A 21,803-nucleotide genomic window follows, 5' to 3' on the forward strand; every position below is an offset into this window, starting at 1 on the left:
GATCAACAAAAACGTTATCAATGAGAGTACTGGAAGAGGTTGTGGTTCTGGTGGGCGAGCTAACCACGGGAACAAGGTTGTACATGCCCATGAGATTTTCAAACTCCACCTTGCAGGGAGAATTAGCCAAGAAATCTATGTTAAAATCCCCAACAACTACCATGCCCCTATTTTTTCTACTTAAGTACAACAAAAGAGTATCTAATTGTTTAACAAACACTTTAAAATTACCAGATGGTGCCCTGTAAACTGCCACAACTGTTAATCTGGAGACAGTGTCTGGCACCTCTACAGCACATACTTCAAAATGTAGCTCAAAGCAGAATCTTTGTACATCTATTGCCGTGAACAAGACATTGTTTTTTACATATAAAGCTACTCCTCCTTTGTCCATATAGTTCCTGCAATAAGACGTTGCCAAAACATAGTTGGGAATAGGGACCACTTCAATACCAGCAGTGATGTGGTGTTCTGTTAGACACAGAATGTGGGCACTGTTTATACCTTTTGTGTCTTCTATATTTGCTGTGAACTGATCCAGCTTGCAGCATAGGCCTCTTATGTTCTGATCAAACACTGTTAACTTTTGTTTGTCTTTAATTGTATTGCTGTTTGAGTGAATTTTCGTTTGTGTATTAATTACTTGTTGCTGATTTTTGTTACTGGGCCAAATCCTGCTAGAGGTGGCCCTGCTCACTAGTAGACAGTAGCAGAACACTATGAGAGTCAAGTGGAGACTGGGACTTTTTTCAAGTGAAGAGCTCAAGGGAGTGATCCTGGGTACTATACGTTGAATTCTTGAAGAAGGCAGACCTGCCTGCAGTAAAATGTGTGATTCGGTCACATAGGTGATTAATTCTGGGTGGCGAAGAGCTGATGTGAGACTTTAACTTTTGAGGACACTTTAAGATCTGGTGGAAGACAGACCTGCTTGCGGTAACATGTGACATTTGGTCTTGTCGGTGATGGACTCTGGGTGGTAAATGGCCACTACACTTTTGAGGTGACTTTATATTCTGAGAGATCAGAATGTGCTGCAGAGTAGGACTCTAACTTTTTCCACTTGTACTACAGAACTGAGGACAGAGCGCGAGTTTCTACTTGTCATATTGCTTGTGAATTTGTAAATCATCATGTTGAATTCTGAACTGTTTTAAGCAGGTGAATATTTCGTGTATCATGAGTATGAAATGGACTTAGTTTTTGCGTATCTTTGATGAATATTTAGTCTGGGGATTTTGCTACCATTCTCATAACGCTCTCAAAGTAACTTTACTGCATTTGATAATGGTATTTTCTGTCTGTATTTTAAACAATTATCATAGGACTACTTCCTGTTTATTCGAGATGTCCTTTCTTGAATAAACATTATTCAACATAATTCTCTGCCATTATGCCAATAACAAACATTAGAACAAACCCTTATTACTAAATTATTCATTTAACTTTTATTTTGTAATTCTGTGTATTTTATTAACTCACAATTCTAGCCAATGCACAGACTATTTGACTGCAGGATCACTGCTACAGATTATTATTTGCAGCAAATTAGCTGTGGGGCATGAAAGTAGACGTGTGTGGCTTGACCCTATAACTACATCGTGCTATTCTTATTAATTTTTAAACTGAGTCATGCATATCAGTTTTCTGACTGGTTTGATGTGGCTCACCAAAAATTCCTCTCCTGTGCTAACTTTTTCATCTAAGAGTCACATTTGCAACCTAAATTCTCAATTATTTGCTACATGTATTATTCCAAGCTCACTTTTTTTTTAGTATCATGGAAGTTATTCCCCAACATCTTAACAGGTATCCTGCCATCCTGTTCCTTCTTTTTGTCAGTGTTTTCCCTGTAATCCTTTCCTCACCGATTCTGTAGAGAACCACCTCATTCCTTACCTTATCACTCCACTGGACTGTAATATTTTCATTATTAACAATATGTTCAGAAGACTCAATCTTCATGTGTGCACAGAAAAGCCTATGGTAAATTGTATCAAGGCAACTGATACATGACTTGTCACTCATAAATGTCACTTACTGATAGCATTAGAACAGAACAACATGAGAAAATTTCCTATTTCAATGTCAGATGTACTGGGCACGTGATGGAGAGAAAAGAATATTGTAAGTCTAGGTATGCTATTTTGTCATTAATTGTAAAAGCAATCAAAAATTATTTTATTATTCAAAAATTACCTGGAGTTGGAACAGACTGTACTTCCTCTTGGATTCCATTCTCCATTTTTGGAGGCCACACTGGCAATGAAGCTTTCCTGCCAAGAGGACTGGAGTTTGTCGATAAGTCAGGGGGCGTTGCTGATGCACGGCGTAAATTGTGTAGCTGTCCTGCACATGTATTCTTCTCAAACACAGCTCGGGCATCAAATTTGCGTTGAGATATGAGATCCTGTGCTTCCTGTCAATAAGAACATCTAATATAAATTGTACATCAAGGAAAAAACTGTACAACTACACCACTAAGCATCAAAATTGCAACAACAAGAAGGATAAAAATAACAAAATTTTTCTTATTGCGCATATAAACTATTGTAGGAAGAATACACAATTAAATTGTATGTGGTTTGAGGTTATACAGTGAGCAAAATTTAGTACACTGAGTGGGCATCAACTTAGCTTGGATGACACAACTGTTATGTCATTCTATGCTGCTTCAACTCTGGCATAGAGTTAATCAATCATACTGCCTTTCAAGCGGTGGTGCGATAGACTCTCAGCAACCCTTGACAAAAATTTTTCATTGGGAGACAGGTCTGAAGGATATTCTGCTGAGCGCAAAAGTCAAACATACTCTGCATTGGGGTAAGTTAGGAGAGCACGGTTACCATGCAGTCTCACATTATCTTAATGAAAGATAATGTGAAGTAGATCTTGGGCTCAGCACCCAACCTGAGCATGTCTGAAATTTCATGACCCCCCCCCCCCAAAAAAAAAACCTGGTTAAAAGTGATCAAGTTGTGTATTCAATGACACCCAATATGATCACACTAATTGCTGGGCCCACATGATGATGAATAATACAATATGATAACATTTGTCCTCTTTGGAGCATCCACACATGGGTATATCTATTGGATGCTTTACACATAATCAGAAATTGTCTGAAAAGATGATGTACCACTATCTTTGCACTTCTCTCCCTTGCAACATGAAAGGAGAGTACAACAACAATTGACCTGCTGGCAGTTCAAGGTGCTTCAACCACTGCTGCAATGTCAGTGCGAATGCTGCTGCAAACAAGCCCATTTGCTGACTCGAGGTATGATCAAAAATATCCAGACATTTATTACTGGACACTGATACAGGGTGTGTCCAACCTTCACCTTTATGATGGCTTAAATTCTGCTGCGCACACTTTCAGTGAGGTGTCTATGTCTATTTGTTCGTGGAGCCAAAATCAGAGAAGACAGTGAGTTGGACACAGGTTCTGGTGTGAAACTGATATTCTAACTCATCCCAAAGGTATTCCACTGAGTTCAGATCGGAGTCTGTGCAAGCCAGTTCATTTCAGAAATGTTATTGTCCATCACACATGCTGTCTTATGACAGGAAGCATTGCCGTGCTGATACAAACAATCATCATCTCTGAATAGTTTCTCTACTGTGTGCAGCACTCAATGCTGTAAAATGTATTCATATCCTTCTACATTTACTGCTTTCTTAAGCACAAAAATGGGAACACATCCCATACCATAATACCACTTCCTCCATACTTCACTGTTGGCACTACACATGATGGCAGGTACCATTCTCCAGTCATTCACCAAACACCAACCCACGACTGGATTGCCACAGGATATAGTGCGAGCCATAACTATGAATCACTCCTTTCCAGTTTTTAACTCCTTACGCACAGTCATTGTGCTAGCTGGACTGCTGGTGGTCACTCTGGAACTTATGAATGATTCCTTCCACTTCCTTCACGTATTTTTTACAACCACCCATCGCAATGCTTGATGGTCCCAGTCTGGTCTTGGTTTAGCTGTGGTTGTTCCTTTGTGTTTCCACTTCACGGTCACATCAATAGTTGACTTGTACAACTTTATAAGGACTGAAATGGCCGTGATGGATTTGTTACTTAGGTGATATCCGATGACTAATCCACGTTCGAAGTCGCTGGGCTTCCTTGACCAACCTGTTCCGCTGTTACTGCTTCTCTACTGACAACACAACACTCCTCGTCTCCTTTAATGTTGGCAGGTCCCCTTCTTGTGACATCTACTGGTCAATTCTATACTACACATGGGTGGCCAGTTACTTTTGATCAGATAGTGTATGACTGTTTTCTTGGGCACTAGTTGTGCAGGGTCACTTAGATCCTGCATGCTGTTGAGTAAGCCCATGCTGAACAAATCAATTCCTTATTTACATGAGAGTCATGGAATCTTGATGAATGTGAATCATTTCACAAAATGATAAACAACTGTCATGATAAGCCTCAATCTTGCTGCTGTAGAACTCTGCCATCCTTTTTACACAAGGCATAACATAATCATCTCACAAACAACCAAACAAGCAATTTCTGAATGAGAGACCTGCTGGGTCACTTTTCCTAATATCCAGAATGTAGACAGCTTTACTACTACTTACCTTTTGCAGCTGCATTGAAATGCTAATCATCTACATATCAAAGAATGTGGTTCATTCATTTCATGCTAATTTCACATTTGTTGCATGTCATCTTAACGCTGTTAAATTTTTAATGACTGAAACGTGTTTGCTCAACACAGCTAATGTATGTTCAATTTAGAAACAAGACAAAATCCGTCAGGGAAAAGTAAAAATGCAAAATATGAAAAGGTAGTGTCAGGTGTATGGACACGTAAAGGAAGATAAGACTCTTCTAATCTTCAGATAATAGGAATAGGTGAACATGGGTGGGTTGCAGTAAGAGCATTAAAGGTTACATTCATTCAAGTTTAACTCCATCTTTGACACGCCAAAAAACAAAATATCATCATTAGAACTCCCAAATATGAACCTCAGCTCTTGCATCATTGTATCTGAATTCCTTACTGTGTCACAAGAGGGTTTGTAACCTCTTTTCAAGCCTGAACATTCATGAAAGCTTTCAGGCATGATCCTGCATGGTAGATAAACAATGGTATGAGGAAAGGGAACCACTCACTATAGAAGAAACATTGAGTAACCAACAAGAATATATGGACATCGAGATTGTGTCTGTTTGTGGAGACACAGGAGAGCAGTTCAGAGTTGGACAAGTGGCCGAAGGTGACTGTCGGGTTGCAGCCCCAGTGTCAGAGAAAGTTTATGTCACTGAATAAATATTTGTTTGATTAAGATCCTGAGAGATGCCTGAATAGAGGAAGTGTTTACGTAAATGTGGAAGAAGTTTTGAGAATTTACAAAAGAAGCATCGAAATGAGTGGCAGCCATTGATGCTACAAGGCAATATGAATACTGTCAAAAGTCACCATTGACATTACTGGATACTGAAAGAAGTCATATTATTTAATGAGTGAGCTACAGAGACTTTTAAATTCTTCTGAATGTAATTTAAAAGATGAAACTTCTTGTTGTGACTAGACTGAATAGTGCTTCAGACAGTGTGAGCCAGACTAGGGACCCTATACAAGTATCAAGGATAAATAAACTGTATTTTGATTTAGTGACTTATTATCATTTCAGTTCTATTGTTAAATACAGATTCTTGTATGCACAGGAGACAGTGTGTAGGTCGGTTTAGGCCTAAGGTACAATTCAGTAGCTGTCTACATATCTGCCACCCCTTTCAATCATCCCAATGCAAAAAATACATATTAAAATAAATAGGGATTGTTACATGTGGCTTATGATGCCAGGGCACTGTTCTTTGGTGAAAAAATTGTGGACAAAATTAGAAATTACAGGACATTAATCAAAGTTCCATTAAATAAAGGTACTGTCACATTTTATAAAAATAACTTCAGTGAACAAAACTGTGCCACACTGAAAGGTAATAACAATTTACTAAAGTGCGCATCATTTATGTTGGCGGCCGAGTTTAGGTTCGTTCTGCGCATCTGATGTCACAAAACACAGTCAGCCAGTGAACAGAGAACGACGTTGCCACATCTCGACTGCAGGGCAGTTTTAGAAACGTTCAGTCATAAATAAAGTAATAGAACAAAAGCAATGTCTTGATAGTAGACATTCTTTTATAGAAAGTTTGGAAAAAGCATTCTTTATACCAATTGCTTCATATTCTATTAATTAATTAAACCAAACACGCAATAAGACTCCTAATTCAGGCGATAGCAAGGAAAGGTGTTTGTATCACTCTCACGAACCCCTTTTTCGCAATAAAGAACAGCGGTAATTGTTTATTTCCTATTGTACTTCGACGAAGCGTGAGTAATTCATAGTCATACCAAGTGTTTGTCAGTATTTTGCGTGACATGTTATAGTCCTCATGGAGTCATGTAGTCAGAAGCCTCATGGAGTCATGTAGTCAGACGAGGTGCGTTAGCGTAACTGTTAAGGTGTTGGGCTGCTATGGGAAAGGTTATGAGTTCAAACCTTATGCGGTGCTTAATATTTTCATTATTTAAAAATAATATCGAAGTGCCTTACTTTACGAATTATATTCGTTTGAATGCAATTTTTTGAAATTTCTAGTGCTTTGTCCCTTCATTAACCCTTTCGCTACTGCAGACACGTGCTCCCCGCATTCCGCACTGTGCGTGATTTTGTCATCACTGCACTGCTCGCCTGTGCAGACACATGGTGTTCCCACTGCTTAGACACACTTATCATTTGATTTCACAAAAACTATTTGGCCCAAAAATTTGATTTTTACACATCTTCTTGACTGATACCTTCCCCCCATAAATGACTTAATTTTGTTTCGATGTTCAACGCAGTTATTATGCAGCATTAAATGTAGTAAACCATTGCACGAAATTTTGAAGAGTTTGCAGAGGTAGAAGTCCATAGCGTATACTTTCCGTATGGTCGATTTTAGTTGCCACAATGTTGGGAATGAAATGTGGACAAGATACCTAAATTTCATATAAAATTTACTGTATAACAATATCTCATTTAATTTAAGTACGACATAGGTGTCGTATGTAACATTGAGAAATATTCCGTCTTTCGCGACTGTAATAAAAGTATTATTTACACTGGACGCGTTTGGCTTTATTTTAAAGCACTTCAATCAAGGAAAGGTATGGCACATATACAATGGTACTCATGTTCTCTTTCTCGTTTTTGTTCCACAGTCGCAGTTTTACCAATGGTACTGAAATATATTCCTCTTCTGCAACTGTAATAAGGGACTTATTTAGACCAGACGCGTTTCTCTCTTTTGAAGCATCTTCAGTAGACAGTATTTTGTCTCCTCTATTGCCAAGTCACCTTTCGTAGTTTTGTGCTGCGGTAACACAATATTCAACGTTTGCGTTGGCAGATCAGTGTTTTAGCAAATAAATGATGTTTGTGTGTGCCACACACAAAAATTATATTTGACATAGCTCAGAGCACTTCACTGATAGACGGTATATTCAAGTCCTAATGTTTTTGTAAGTCCACAGTTTTGTTTAATGTATTTTGTCTACTTCCTTTTGATTGATTGAAGTGCTTTAAAATAAAGCCAAATGTGCTCAGTGTAAATAAAACTTTTGTTACAGTAGCGAAAGACGGAATATTTCTCAATATTACATACGACACCTACGTGGTACTTAAATGAGCTATTGTTATACAGTAAATTTTATATGAAATTTAGGTATCTTGTCCACATTTCATTCTCAACATTGTGGCAACTAAAATCGACCATACGGAAAATATACTCTATGGACTTTTACCTCTGCAATTTCGTGCAATGGTTTACTATATTTAATGCTGCATAATGACTGCGTTGAACATCGAAACAAAGTTAAGTCATTTATGGGGGGAAGGTATCAGTCAAGAAGACGTGTAAAAATCAAATTTTTGGGCCAAATAGTTTTTGTGGAATTGATTGATAAGAGTCTCAAAGCAGTCGGAACACGATGTGTCTGCACAGGCGAGCAGTGCAGTGACAAAATCGCGCACAGCGCGGAATGCAGGGAGCACGTCTTTGTAGCAGCGAAAGGGTTAATGCGCCCGTGGTGGCTTTACTTCATGAACTGCGCGCTCCCCCCTACACGTAAGCTTGCGAACTATGCTATACTATGGCGCTGCTTCTATTGGCGCGTGCATCGTGTGCAACTGGCAACGCAGCAATCTCCCGCGTCTGGGCGGGCATGCGCGAGCCGTCAAGATAAAAGAATTGAACTATAGTAATGAATATTGCATGAAATACTATATGAAAATACAATAATTTTCAGTACAGAAATAATCATGGACACTGAATAAAGATGATGCACCACAAAACTTGATTAAGAAAATAGATGCAAACGGTATATGTGGGAAGTGTTTTTCACCACATTTGGATGACACAGGAAAGAAGAGTTGCAGAACCATTGTGTAATGATGCATCATATCTGCAGCATTATGTAGCAGTGGCCAGATAACAGCCTCAGGCGGACAAAAGTAAGTGTCGCATATAACTGTGCAAATGGAGTAACACTGCATGGCACACACTGCTGCTAACAAGGGAACCTCCCCATCGCACCCCCCTCAGATTTAGTTATAAGTTGGCACAGTGGATAGGCCTTGAAAAACTGAACACAGATCTATCGAGAAAACAGGAAGAAGTTGTGTGGAACTATGAAAAAAAAGCAAAATATACAAACTGAGTAGTCCATGTGCAAGATAGGCAACATCAAGGAAAGTATGAGTTGAGGAACGCCGTGGTCCTGTGGCTAGAGTGAGCAGCTGTGGAACGAGAGGTCCTGGGTTCTAGTCTTCCCTTGAGTGAAGAATTTAATTTTTTATTTTCAGAAAATTATTATCTGTCACCAGTGGCGTTTAGAACATATCAGATGTGTTTTCCTGTGGAGGAATCGGTTGATGTATGACCTTGAGATCAAATGTTTTCGGTTCCCATTGGAGAGGCACGTCCTTCCGTTTACTAATCGCACCGTTTTGATGTGCGGTCGCAAAACACAGACACTAAACTTACTACAGTGAACAGAGACGTCAATGAATGAACGGACAGATCATAACTGTGTGAAAATAAAGAAATTAAAATTTTCAGTCGAGGGAAGATTTGAACCAAGGACCCCTCGTTCCGCAGTTGCTCACGCTGACCACGGGACCATGGAGCTCCTAGTCTCACGCTCTCCTTGATGTTGCCTATCTTGCACATGGATACTCAGTTTGTATATTTTGCTTATTTTTTTCATAGTTCCACACAACTTCTTCCTGTTTTCTCGACAGATCTGTGTTCAGTTTTTCAAGGCCTATCCACTGTGCGAACTTATAACTAAATCTGAGGGGGGGTGCGATGGGGAAGTTCCCTTGTAAGCACTACTAATAGTGTGAATAGTGCACTGCAATTATTAAGAACAATACTGTTTGTGATAATCTACTGTGCTGTGTTATGATCCCTTTTATGTACTGTAGTAACAAATCCAATATGGATGGCCAAAACAATACAGCTAACAATGGACAGTGTAGCCTTAGCTAAATTTGAGGATATTAAGAAAAAAGAGTTAGTAGGTTCAGGTTTTGGGGAGTTTAGTACAACTGAAACCAGTTTGGGTATGAACAGTACCCTAGAGATTGAGAATCAAAATGCCTCCACATCACTACCAAAAAGCATGCAACAGGAAACACATGTGGACAATCCAGTGACAAGATATTTTTCTAGTATGTTGCAATTCCTTTGCAGAATCTGGTTAAATGGCGGCAAGAAAATCCGGATAGTTTGGCTAACTGTGCTAAAGATTTTGTTGCTAGAATCAAAGAAAGTGCAGAGAAAAATCCAGCTAATCCAGTTCACATGATTGGAAAATGCGAAGGAGATTTTGCTGTTAGAACTGAAGACAAAATAGATAACTGTTTCGAAGAAGAAAGGCAAATTATTATATGGCATTAGGATGAAGTACTTAACAAATTTAAACTAGAGATGATGCAAGGAAGTAAAATTCTTGCCATTGATGAAGTACAATCTTGCGGATTTGAAAGATAAAAAAATCGACGAACACACTGAATTATCAGCAGAAGTAAATAAAACAAAACGGAACACAATGAACATGTGGTTACTGTAAAAAGTATCAGAGCGGAGCAGGTTACTATAGTGCGTTTAAGATTAATTGTGTCTTTTGACATTTGGCTCAATGGAGGGGACGTGAAGCCATTGCCCAGGTAACACCAATGGCGAGACGGCTTTAATAAACAGTACCATGTGATGTCGCGGATTAGATGCATATCTGCATACGTTAGCTCTCGTTGTAAAGTGGTATTCTTTTTTTGAAATGTTCTGCACCCATCAAGGATTATGAACAAGTGTTTTGTGTTGGCGTTGTATTAATAAGAACACTGCAGCAAGTCTGAACACAAGGCTCTAAAAATTGTTAAGAACACGTTCACCGGCTGTGAAGATAATGTTCTACTGCAAAATATTCCTCCAAATTCGACAACAGTAATGGACAATGCGCGTACTACTCTTTTGTTGTGGATAAAGCAGATATTTCGCTCTGGGTAGAAAGAAACATTCCACTGAATAAAGTTAAAAGAAGCATATATAAGGCAGAGTTAATGGAACTTATAGTGCTCTACAAGCCACGCACTGCACACTATCAGGTCGATGAACTAGCTGGCGCTTAAGGCATAGTTTAATCACGCTTTCGCTGTATCATGCTCATTTAAATCAGACAGGGAATATGTGGGCCTAAAGTGAAAAGTAATGTGGCAAGAAACAACAGGAAATTTACACACAGTTTGGTTTAAATGCTAACAAAAGAAGCCACTGTAAATGTCACACCACAGGACTAGTCTTGAGTTGTCAACCATACCAAGAAAGTAATTGAAGGGAGGGATTCACGAAGGACTGTGACGAGTTTTGAGTAATACGTAACTTCTCTTGTTGGTAAGTCAAAATCTGTTTCTTTTTCCAGAACTCAGCAGAGTGTCATTAAAATTCTAATGCAGTTGAAAAAGAAATTGCCACAGAATACTGAAACAGTATAATATTAAACTAGGAATTTAGGGCAAGACAGATCAATAGTTTATGAAAAACCCCATTCTCAGTATAAACATCAACGTGTAACTTACTCACTTGTATTGTTGCAAAAGAAACAGTAACTCTTGTTTCGGTTGCTATCTATGGCCCTTAAAAATTACATTACTTCATCGAAAAAAATCTGCAGTTACTTTAATATCACGATAGATATGGAAGTTCCACATATTAATCATATGGTAAAATGCTCTTCTCTTTGCATGCTGTCATTTGCCAAAATCTTGTTTTGATATCTGAGACTGTTTATGATATACGAGGGATTTCTGAATATATCTTTCTGGCTTTTTCACTGGCGCAAGAGTCGCTCAGCACACGCTGGCAACTCACCCCATACTGAACTGTCAAAAGTCGTAACTTATTTTAAACACACTATAACATCACAAGTCTTAATTTTAAGGTGCAAGAAGTTGCCACAAAACATGGAAAGTTTAATAGCAAAAATGACTCAGATTACGGAGCTGGTAACAAAAGGCAGCTGTTGCCTGACCTTGAATGAAAGAAGCATGCTAATGCCAAATAATGCAACTGAGAAGTGGCACCAGGAGCACATCTGAAGCCAACTGAATATGTCAGCCTGCCATATGTGCACAGTAGTGACATTAAGTGATGATACATACTTCCTACAGAATATACGGCTGAACAGATTCAAACCTAAAGGAGATGTCCATCCTGCTGTATTTATTACAGGTTTTAGGAGTATACTGACACCAGTATGGATTGATGATGAAAAGATCTCTTCCTGTGCTAATAATTTGGACTGATACGCATCCGACTGGGGAATGCAACAAGATGAAGTAAGAATAATTGGTGCTAAATCTAAAGCAGCCTTTTTGGCAAAGTATTGGCCAAGATATGCAACAGAATATTCAGAAGAGGCCAACGGAAAACAGAAAACAGAATTTTTGGAGAAGGAATTGGATAAGAACTGGTACTTCAGTGGAAACGATTATCAGTATAGCTGATCAGACAAGACAAATTTTCACACCAGTACAGAATGAAGAAAGAAGAGCAAGTGACAGAACTTTTAGAGATTCACAGTGGTAAGTACCGTAAGCACAGCAATAGGCCAGAACCAAATCGGCTCAGAGAGAACAGATTGATGTGTAGGCAGAACCAGAACTGCAATGGAAACCCAACCATAATTTCAAGAAAAAAGATGTGACAATCATAGAGATGGCAAAGTTCAGTGTAGACCTTGGAGAGAAAATGAAAATGTTAACTGATCAAATCTTGAGCATGAACAATTTGATGAATAAAGACACCAAACCAACAGAGACAATAAATTAATAACACAACAGGTAGTTCAAAACTGGACCCGGTTTAGAACTTCACAAAAAGGATAATCATTTTCAAACAATTATAACACTGGAACTTAAAAACACAGGGAGGTGGCACTACAACAGAAGCAAGTTACAGTGACGAAAGTTACAGATCTGAGTGGCGAAGGAGAACTGCTCTAAGAAGAAGAAAGAAAGAAGGATGCCATTACTTCTATTAGTGAAATGAAAGTACATGGAGAAGGGACTTGCATTGTTTTGCATTCAGAAAGTCAAGTAACAGAGGTTTCAAAAACTTTCTAGAGAAACTTTTAAAGAAAGTTGCAGATATTCACGAATACCAGTTACCATATTCAAGATTATAGGTGCTGCGGGGGAGCAAAATAAGCCTATCAAGAAGGAAATATTATCGAAAGTGAAACTTGAGGAGTTGAAATACAATCTTGATGAATTTCATAAGTCAGTGTTTGTAGGTGCTGAATAGATGTCAAAGCATGGAGTAGGTCTGAATTTTGTTAGTGAAAACATGAAAATAAATAAAGAAGAGGCTACAAAAATCATCACGTCTAATTACTGGAAAGACAACTATGATGACACTTGTTCTATCTTGCCAGAGTGTGTGAAGTAAGGTTAGAAGATCTGTAGATTACTGAAGAAACAGCTCTAGATGTATTTGTGAAGATATCTGAGTACAAACCCATCCAGAAGAAGTTGTATTACATAAGAATGAAGAAATTGTCAATAAAATCCTTGGAATCTAAGGAGTGGAGCTGACGGGAAGACAAATTACCACAATGTGGGATAAATATCAGACCATAAAAACCTTTCTATTGTGTGTGTGTGTGTGTGTGTGTGTGTGTGTGTGTGTGTGTGTGTGTGCGCGCGCGCGCACGCGCGAATGCGCGCACACGCCTGCATGCACCTATTGACAAGTTACTGCTTCCTCTTTGTGGTGACTAGTTCCATTTAATCCAAAAGTAATGAAGAAATTTGTAGAAAAGGTACTACAAGAGATATTGTTGGCAGGAATAATAGACTGGACAATCAAATCAGCAACATCAGTTTTGTTGTGGTTTAAGTTATAAATGCTCACCACTGTGATAGTGAACTCTGAACAATGTGCTTAGTTTTAAGCAGTAATGCTCAGGCCACTTGTCAGAGAAACAGTGTTAAATTTATATAGGGAATGACAGAAATATAGGGTGTGACACTTTTGTCTGGCTGCATTGCATTTGTGTGCACTATGCAAGATGTTTGGTGAGAAACGATGCTGAGACCACACATAACTCTTGGATGTGTGGTGACAAATGGTGACACAACTGAGAGCAATCAACTGAGCTGTAGAAACCACAGCACAAACACACCATGCTGTGAGTGGCTAGCGGCTGGTGAAGAATGAGATCAATCTACGACGCATGTTCAGAGGGCGGTGTGAGGTTGGCAGCAGTGGGGAATGAGGTCACGGCACAGATCCAGCTAGTGAGACAACAGCTCAGCACTCGACTGGAGAGGTGCTTGGGTTTGTTGGGAAAATGTTTGCAACTGTTGGTGTTGTATGTTTTTTTTTATTATTAATATTTTATTTAAAATATTTTATTATGTGGGAAACAAAAAATTATTATCGTATTGAATAATTTTTTTCTCTTTGATCAGTGATTTCCTGCTGAGAATTAGAGCTTTTGTCAATGAATGAGTTAGTGAATAGTTGACAAAATAAATGGTTAGAGTAAAACAACAAATTTAAAGCATCCTGTTACATGTCTATAAAGAAGTTTTGTTTAAAGGATAACTGATTGGTAATTTGCAGATGTCATACATAGACTAGTTATTTCTTCTGTATTATCTACATCTACACCCATACTCCGCAAGCCACCTGACGGTGTGTGGCGGAGGGACCCTGAGTACCTCTATCGGTTCTCCCTTCTATTCCAGTCTCGTATTGTTCGTGGAAAGAAGGATTGTCGGTATGCTTCTGTGTGGGCTCTAATCTCTCTGATTTTATCCTCATGGTCTCTTCGCGAGATATACGTAGGAGGGAGCAATATACTGCTTGACTCTTCAGTGAAGGTATGTTCTCGAAACTTTAACAAAAGCCCGTACCGAGCTACTGAGCGTCTCTCCTGCAGAGTCTTCCACTGGAGTTTATCTATCATCTCCGTAACGCTTTCGCGATTATTAAATGATCCTGTAACGAAGCGCACTGCTCTCCATTGGATCTTCTCTATCTCTTCTATCAATCCTATCTGGTCCGGATCCTACACTGTTGAGCAGTATTCAAGCAGTGGGCGAACAAGCGTACTGTAACCTACTTCCTTTGTTTTCGGATTGCATTTCCTTAGGATTCTTCCAATGAATCTCAGTCTGGCATCTGCTTTACCGACGATCAACTTTATATGGTCATTCCATTTTAAATCACTCCTAATGCGTACTCCCAGATAATTTATGGAATTAACTGCTTCCAGTTGCTGACCTGCTATTTTGTAGCTAAATGATAAGGGATCTATCTTTCTATGTATTCGCAGCACATTACACTTGTCTACATTGAGATTCAATTGCCATTCCCTGCACCATGCGTCTATTCGCTGCAGATTCTCCTGCATTTCAGTACAATTGTCCATTGTTACAACCTCTCGATACACCACAGCATCATCTGCAAAAAGCCTCAGTGAACTTCCGATGTCATCCACAAGGTCATTTATGTATATTGTGTCAATATTATGTCAATGTTTACACAAGTGTAAGTGCATTTACATTGTGTGTAATCTAATTAGGATTTTGTAACATTCATTTACATTTCAAGCTTTAATTTCTTAGTGATTCACATGTGAACTTTACAACAGTTGTGTGTTCATTAGATATGAAGGACTTTATGTGAAATCTAAAGGATTTTTATATGTCCCTGCCCTCAGCTCAGGGCTTCCTACATTTGCTGAGTAGTGAACTATGCTCTTATACATATACTATCAGATCAGAAGTATATAGACATCCCTATGTAATGCAGAACTACTAACAGATGTCTCTAGAGACCTACATGTTAGTACAGAAGGAGGCAGGGAGAACTGTGCTGGAAGCAGAAAAATGCTAACAACACAATGGGTCAGTCAGGAGAGCTCAGTAACTTTGAACATGACTAGTCACTGGATGTCACGTGAGTAGCAAATTCTTCAGGGACATTTAAACACTTATAAAGTTGCTCAAGTCAACTGCTGATGATGTGACTGTGAATTGGAAATGCAAAGGAACAAAGACCAGGCAGACCTCACATGCTGACAGATAGATACTACTGGACATTGCAGGAAGTGGTGAAGAAGAAGAAGAAGAAGAAGAAGAAGGATCCCATGAAATAAGAAGAAGGAATCGTTAGAGCCTCAAAGTGCTACCAGCAGTCCAGCTAGTACAATGACTGAGCATAAGGTGTCAAAAAGAATTGAGTACAATGGTTGAGCAGCTCCTGATAAGCCACAAATTTCAGTAGTCTATGGTAAGTGACAGTTGAGGTGGTGTAAACAGTGATGTCAGTGGACGATGGAAGTCTGGAAATGAGAGATTTGCAGTGATGATTCACCCTTATCCTGTGCAATTCACAGGGACGGTTTAAGCCAACACCTAGTTCATACCAAAGGGTTTCTCCTGTACTCCATTCATGAATGATTTATGGACAGAAATAACATAACTGTTCCTCTGTATATGCCTATTTTCTATACTTTTAACTTGTAATCATTTAAAGAAATGTAAATTGATGAAAATTAATATGATTCTTGATTTGTACTGGGACATGGAATCAGAATTTCAAGTATAGTAGTCTATGTAACGCATAGGACCTCTCCTGTTGCATCCTTTATTTGAATGTTTTGACAATTTCTGTGACACTTGAGCTGATTAAAGAAACTTTTGATGATGCAGTCATTTCTTCTTTGAATCATCCATTAATCCAACTTGGTAATGGTCTTGAACCAGAGAACAATACTCAAGGATGGTTGAATTGCTTAGTGGATGAATTACACTTTCTTAGGATTCTTCTGATAAATCTCAATCTTGCTTTGCCCTCCTCAAGTGCTTGTTACACTGTGAATTAATTCAGATTTATACACTCAGATACTTGACAGTTCTGACTGACTCCAGTGATCATGTAGTAATTAGATTTGATTATACTCAAGATCAACTGTCACTCTTTGTACCACGTACTGAACATTTCCAAGTCATCCTAACAGTGTCACCTCCTTAAATACAATCACTGCTGTTGTACTGCTTGACTACATAATGCAGGCAATGTAGCTATGCAGCTCAGCGGTGATGAAGGACTGTATATGGTGGAGTGTGCAAAAGAAGAAAGGAGATGGGGAGCGGAAGTTTGTGAGGGTAGCTAACAACTGGGAGAGGGAGGTGATAGTTGCAGGGACAGGAATGTGTGAGGGAGAGGTAGCAGGTGCACATGATAAGTATGTGGTACTGGTACTGGTGAGTTCATGCAGCACACAATGGTGTGGAAGAGTGGGCTGGACAAAGGAAACAGACTGCAGAAAGAGGGTGTGCATCCAGGGTGAGTGAAATTTGCATGTAGTGACAAACAGCCAGAAGTGGCCACCTGGTGGGACACTTTCATTATTGGCCACACCAATTTACTGGCTTGTTCATCTTTCCTTTCTCAATAATCAGCCAATAGCTCACTGCCCAAGTCAATGGACATAGGTGTTGTGAAATGAATGGATGCTTCTGGTTCTACTATCTTATCGTATCTTAGATTCTTTAGACAAGAAACTGAAGCATCTGAGCAAAATTTTATTTAAGGGCAAACCACTGGACAAGTTATTTCTAAAATACAGTAGTATTTCAAAACTCAATCTCTATGAAGCTTTCTTAGAATTACCTCTGTACAAAGAATCACAGAAAGTCCTCTTGATAAACATATTGCATAAGTTGTAAAGGTTCAAATATTTAGTTTTCAGGGTGGTCAGTGCCCCTGCCATGTAAGTAACTACTGCAGGATGTCCTAGGATGCACAAATTACCTTCAATGAAATTGTTTTGACGAGATCCACAATAGCAAAAACTTAGCAAACTTGTGGTGTCTCTTTCACACCATCCAGTCTGCGGGCCTCAAATGCAACCTTAAGAAATAATTTTTTTTTTCATCCGTTGGTGGAATATCAAGGGCATGTTATCTCTTGCAATGGTATTGAACCCACACAGAAGCTAGGCGAAGCCATCATCGCACAAGGAATATCAAGGAGTTCCAGTCTTTCTTGGGGATGATCACATATTACGGCAAACTCATCTTGGACATGGCATCAACTGTGCTCCCTACTAAACAATCTGGGGAAGAAGGGCGTCCCTTCTGCCTGGTCAGACGTATGTGAGCAGGGTCTCAAGTCTTTGAAGGTGGCCTTCATCTCAGCCCCCCATTTCTTGACATGTTTCAACCAGTAAACAGTTGGTGTTGGCAACAGAGGCCTCTGACCAATGCCTGTGGGTCATCTTGGTTCATAGAGACATGGACAGCTCTTCTACCCTATTATTCAGTCCTCTTAACATGTTGATGAAATAAGCTAAGCTTCCGTTTCTGTACACTCTTAAGTATTTTGTGGGACTCTTCTGTCTGATCACTTTCATGTCAAAAACACTCAATGTTGCGCCAAAGAAGTATTTGCAAAATGAAAAGGAGGTCCTTACTGTTATCTTAGTGCTGCAAAAAAATCCATATATTTCTATATGGGATGAAGTTTCACCAAACTACAGATCATAATCCGTTACTCTCCCTCTTCAGTCTGGCAGTGAAGCTACATGAGAAGACTCCGACAGCCTCAAGCTTAGAGAACTTTTTCTCAGCAGGTTCTGTTATGAAATTCACTTCTGCAGTACTGCATAACACACCAATGCAGACCACCTTTTCTGTCTTTCGATGAGACCTGACCTGGATTCGATCAAGACAAGACTTCGTGTTTCCATTTGAATGAAGCAGCTCAACATGTGGTGGACACTTTCCCTATCACAGCAATCCATGTATCTGCAGTGATGGCAAAAGACACCAACTTACAACAAGTGCGATTCTACATCCAACGTGGTTGGCCCGACTGCATTACCAATCAAGGCTCCATTATTTTCACCTTCACCACTGTCTCATCCTAGTGGATGGTGTTCCCCCTCCTTGTCGCATCCTCTGCTCCCTCCACCTCCTGCTCCTGGGCCATTCCTGCCTTCAGGTGCGCCACCCAGTGTGCCACCTGTGACTCCGTTCTCACCCTCCTCTGTTGGCAACCTGGAATGGACCGGAAGTTAGTACACGACCAGGCTGTGGTACCAGTACTACCCCAACCACTACTCTTCCCTTTTGTGCTGGGACTCGATGTGTACATGGCATCGACTATGCTCCCTGCAGCAGACACACAGAGATGCTGATTGCGCTGTCAGGTAGACCCTTTCTGGCTCTACACTCCTCTTTGAGATGACCAGGAGATGGTGAAGCCAGAGAGACCACCTGACACCTCCGATGACGTTGGCCTGGTTCGGGACACTGCTGAGATGCCTGGCCAGACATGGGTTGCTGCGTCGAGATGCAGCTCGGTGTTCCCCCATGGATGAAAGGGTATGATAATCCAATGGACTACCACTTAGGCATCAGACACTGGCTCTGATGTCTCCAATGTCGGCCAGTAGGTCAAGACATGGTGGCTGAGCGACAGCACATGACAAATACGTAGTCGCATTCAACGCCAACAGCCCCACACATGCATATAGGAAATTACCCCTCATTCTGTTCTGGCTCCATGTGCAACTTCCTACATTACTGAACTGTTTGTAACTGTATTACTACATGGCATCCTGATATTTGCATTTGTTGTTAAACCTGATACTTGTCATTAGAAAATATACTTGTTCTAGAGATGACAGTGTGTTTCTATGTTGTGTGTTACAACATGGTCCTAATGTCTTTATTCACCTGCATTAGGAAGTTAATTACTGAGATCACATTGTAGGATCTGAATAACTTTGCCATATCATTTTTTCCTAGAAGAATCCTTTAGAAAATCTACACCGAAGTCACCACAGACTACTAACTGCCTGGTGAGAGACAGCATAATAAGGAATCCAGATTCCTTATAAACAGTTCAAAATTTCCCAGTGGGGATCTATATACAGTTACAATTAAAAGTGAACTATTTTGCAGTATTAATTCACGAGCAAACACTTCCATGTGCTGATCACTACAAAATGTTTCTGAACTTGCGCTCTACCTTAATATGTGCAACAATTTCTCCTTTTCCCATATTAGTTCCGCAAGAGTACATGCTAGAGTATAATCAGTTACACATAACTTATCCGAGTCGTTATGTGGTGCTCACAGAGATCAGAGATCTCTAAATTTTCCAGTCAGACAAGAAACTCTTCTACCCTATTACTCAGTCCTCTTAACATTTTGATGAAATAAGCTAACCTTCAGTTTCTGTACATTCTTAAGTATTTTGTGGGGCTCTTCTGTTGACTTTTTTTCAAAAAAAGATACCCGAATCTTGAATCTAACTTAAGAAAGGTACCCCTATGACACCAGTAACCACACGAATCTTGCTCTGCGTGATGGTGCTCTCCCCGCTTCCTTTGTGTTTACATCAAAAGAGGAATACAGTAAAAATGTTCTCTGCAGTAATTTGTCATGCACCATTTATCCAGATCAGACCTGTTCAGAAGGCTGCTTCGCACGTGTTCATGCCACAATAAAATGAGAAGGCCACAAGAATTTAAGATTTTCTGTTTGATGAGTGAGTCACCCATTCCGCAGCCAGCAGAGTGCAAACCAGCCATATCACAAAGGCATAATTATGGAATTAATGTAAATGTTTTCCAATCTTTCTCTGAAGTGTCCCCCATTTTAATATTTTAGGCCAACTTCTAAAGCTTGTCAATTCCCAGAATACTATGATTCTTATTCAGCATTTATATCTTTAGATATTATTGAGTTACCTGTGGCAATCAATATGTCATCATCTCTCCAGTCTGTATTCCATTCAGAATTTAAAACTTCATAGCTGTTTATAGCAGTTGATTTCACTTTTTTGCTGCAGAAATTGTGTGTACATTACAACTATTAATATGTGAGGGTTATTCTGGAACTTTAATCTGAACATTTCTGCAGTTACCTAATACTGGATTTACACTTTCTTTTTTTGAGCTGTGAGGAAGTGTAATTCCTTCTATAACAAATACAGATGACATGGTCTTCAAGCTTAGGTATTAGTCATGCTTAATGACCAGAAAGACTCTTTTTACCTGAAAGACCGATCTAATTTCTTCTTGAGTGTAGTACAGGCATGCCCAGTTCCAGGAGATACCATAATTTTTTATAAAAGAATGTGCTTCAGGAAACCTGCACCTAAGATCATTACAGAATAGATGGTCTGTTGTAGAAGCCTTCAAGATGGTTCCAAGCAAGAGTACTGTACTTAGTTTTGGGAGTTGTGCTTTTACCTTCATGAGAGAGGATAGCTTTTGTCTCTACTTCAGCCAGTGGCCAAAAGGATCTGAGGACAGCCTCAAGACGCTGGTGACGGTCATTACTGGGGGCAGCATGAATCACGACTTGCAGCTTGCTTCACACATTGTATCGATAGTTGTGCCTCCAGAAGATAAGTACTGGTCAGGCCACATGTCTCTCTGGGTGTTCCACAAATTTCTCTATAAGATCAATTTTTGGGAATACAAGGGTCATGAAAATATAGGTGGAGGTGAATTGAGGAGGAGAAAGGGGAGGAGGAGGAGTAACACAACCTAAAAACTCTTGTTTCACCGGACGCAAGTAATAACACCTCATGATGATCACTTGCCAGGGTAATAGTGAAGACCTCAATGACAATGATGACAGAGATGAAGATCATTGGTACAGGAAAACTGGCAAAAGAGGCAGTACAGCTTTTAGGGATGATGTAAAACAAATGGAGTATCTGTTCTCTGGGTCAGGTGCGGCTACCAACAGCGTCTGTTCCCCATGTTAGGGGTGACTGGCATTAACTCAATAACTTGCCTGGAAGCACGGTGTTTTACAATGAAGCACCAAAGAAACTGGTATAGGCATGTGTGTTGAGATATGCAAACTGGCAGAATATGGCACTGCAGTCAGCAATGCCTATATAAGACAACAAGTGTATGGTGCAGTTGTTAGATCAGTCACTACTGTTACAATGGCAGGTTATCAAGATTTAAGTGAGTTTGAACATGGCCTTATAGTCGGCGTACGAGTGACGGGATACAGCATCTCCGAAGTAGTGATGAAGTGGGGATTTTCCCAAACGACCATTTCATAAGTGTACCATGAATATCAGGAATCCAGTAAAACATCAAATCTCAGACATCACTGGGGCCAGAAAAAAATCCTGCATGAACGGGACCAAAAATGACTGAAGAGAATCG

The 21,803-nt window shown here is 39.7% G+C and overlaps 1 protein-coding gene across 1 annotated transcript in view; it reads right to left on the reverse strand.

Moving 5' to 3' along the window:
- LOC124789355 (drebrin-like protein) overlaps window positions 1-21,803 on the reverse strand; it is a 215,958-nt gene that overhangs the window by 74,030 nt on the left and 120,125 nt on the right. Inside the window, exon 7 of the mRNA XM_047256682.1 lies at window positions 2,200-2,419. Coding sequence (XP_047112638.1) covers window positions 2,200-2,419 — 220 coding nt within the window. The remainder of the gene's footprint in view (window positions 1-2,199; window positions 2,420-21,803) is intronic.

This window comes from Schistocerca piceifrons, chromosome 3 (assembly GCF_021461385.2).
Source record: "Schistocerca piceifrons isolate TAMUIC-IGC-003096 chromosome 3, iqSchPice1.1, whole genome shotgun sequence".
In the NCBI taxonomy this organism is placed as follows: Eukaryota; Metazoa; Arthropoda; class Insecta; order Orthoptera; family Acrididae; genus Schistocerca; species Schistocerca piceifrons.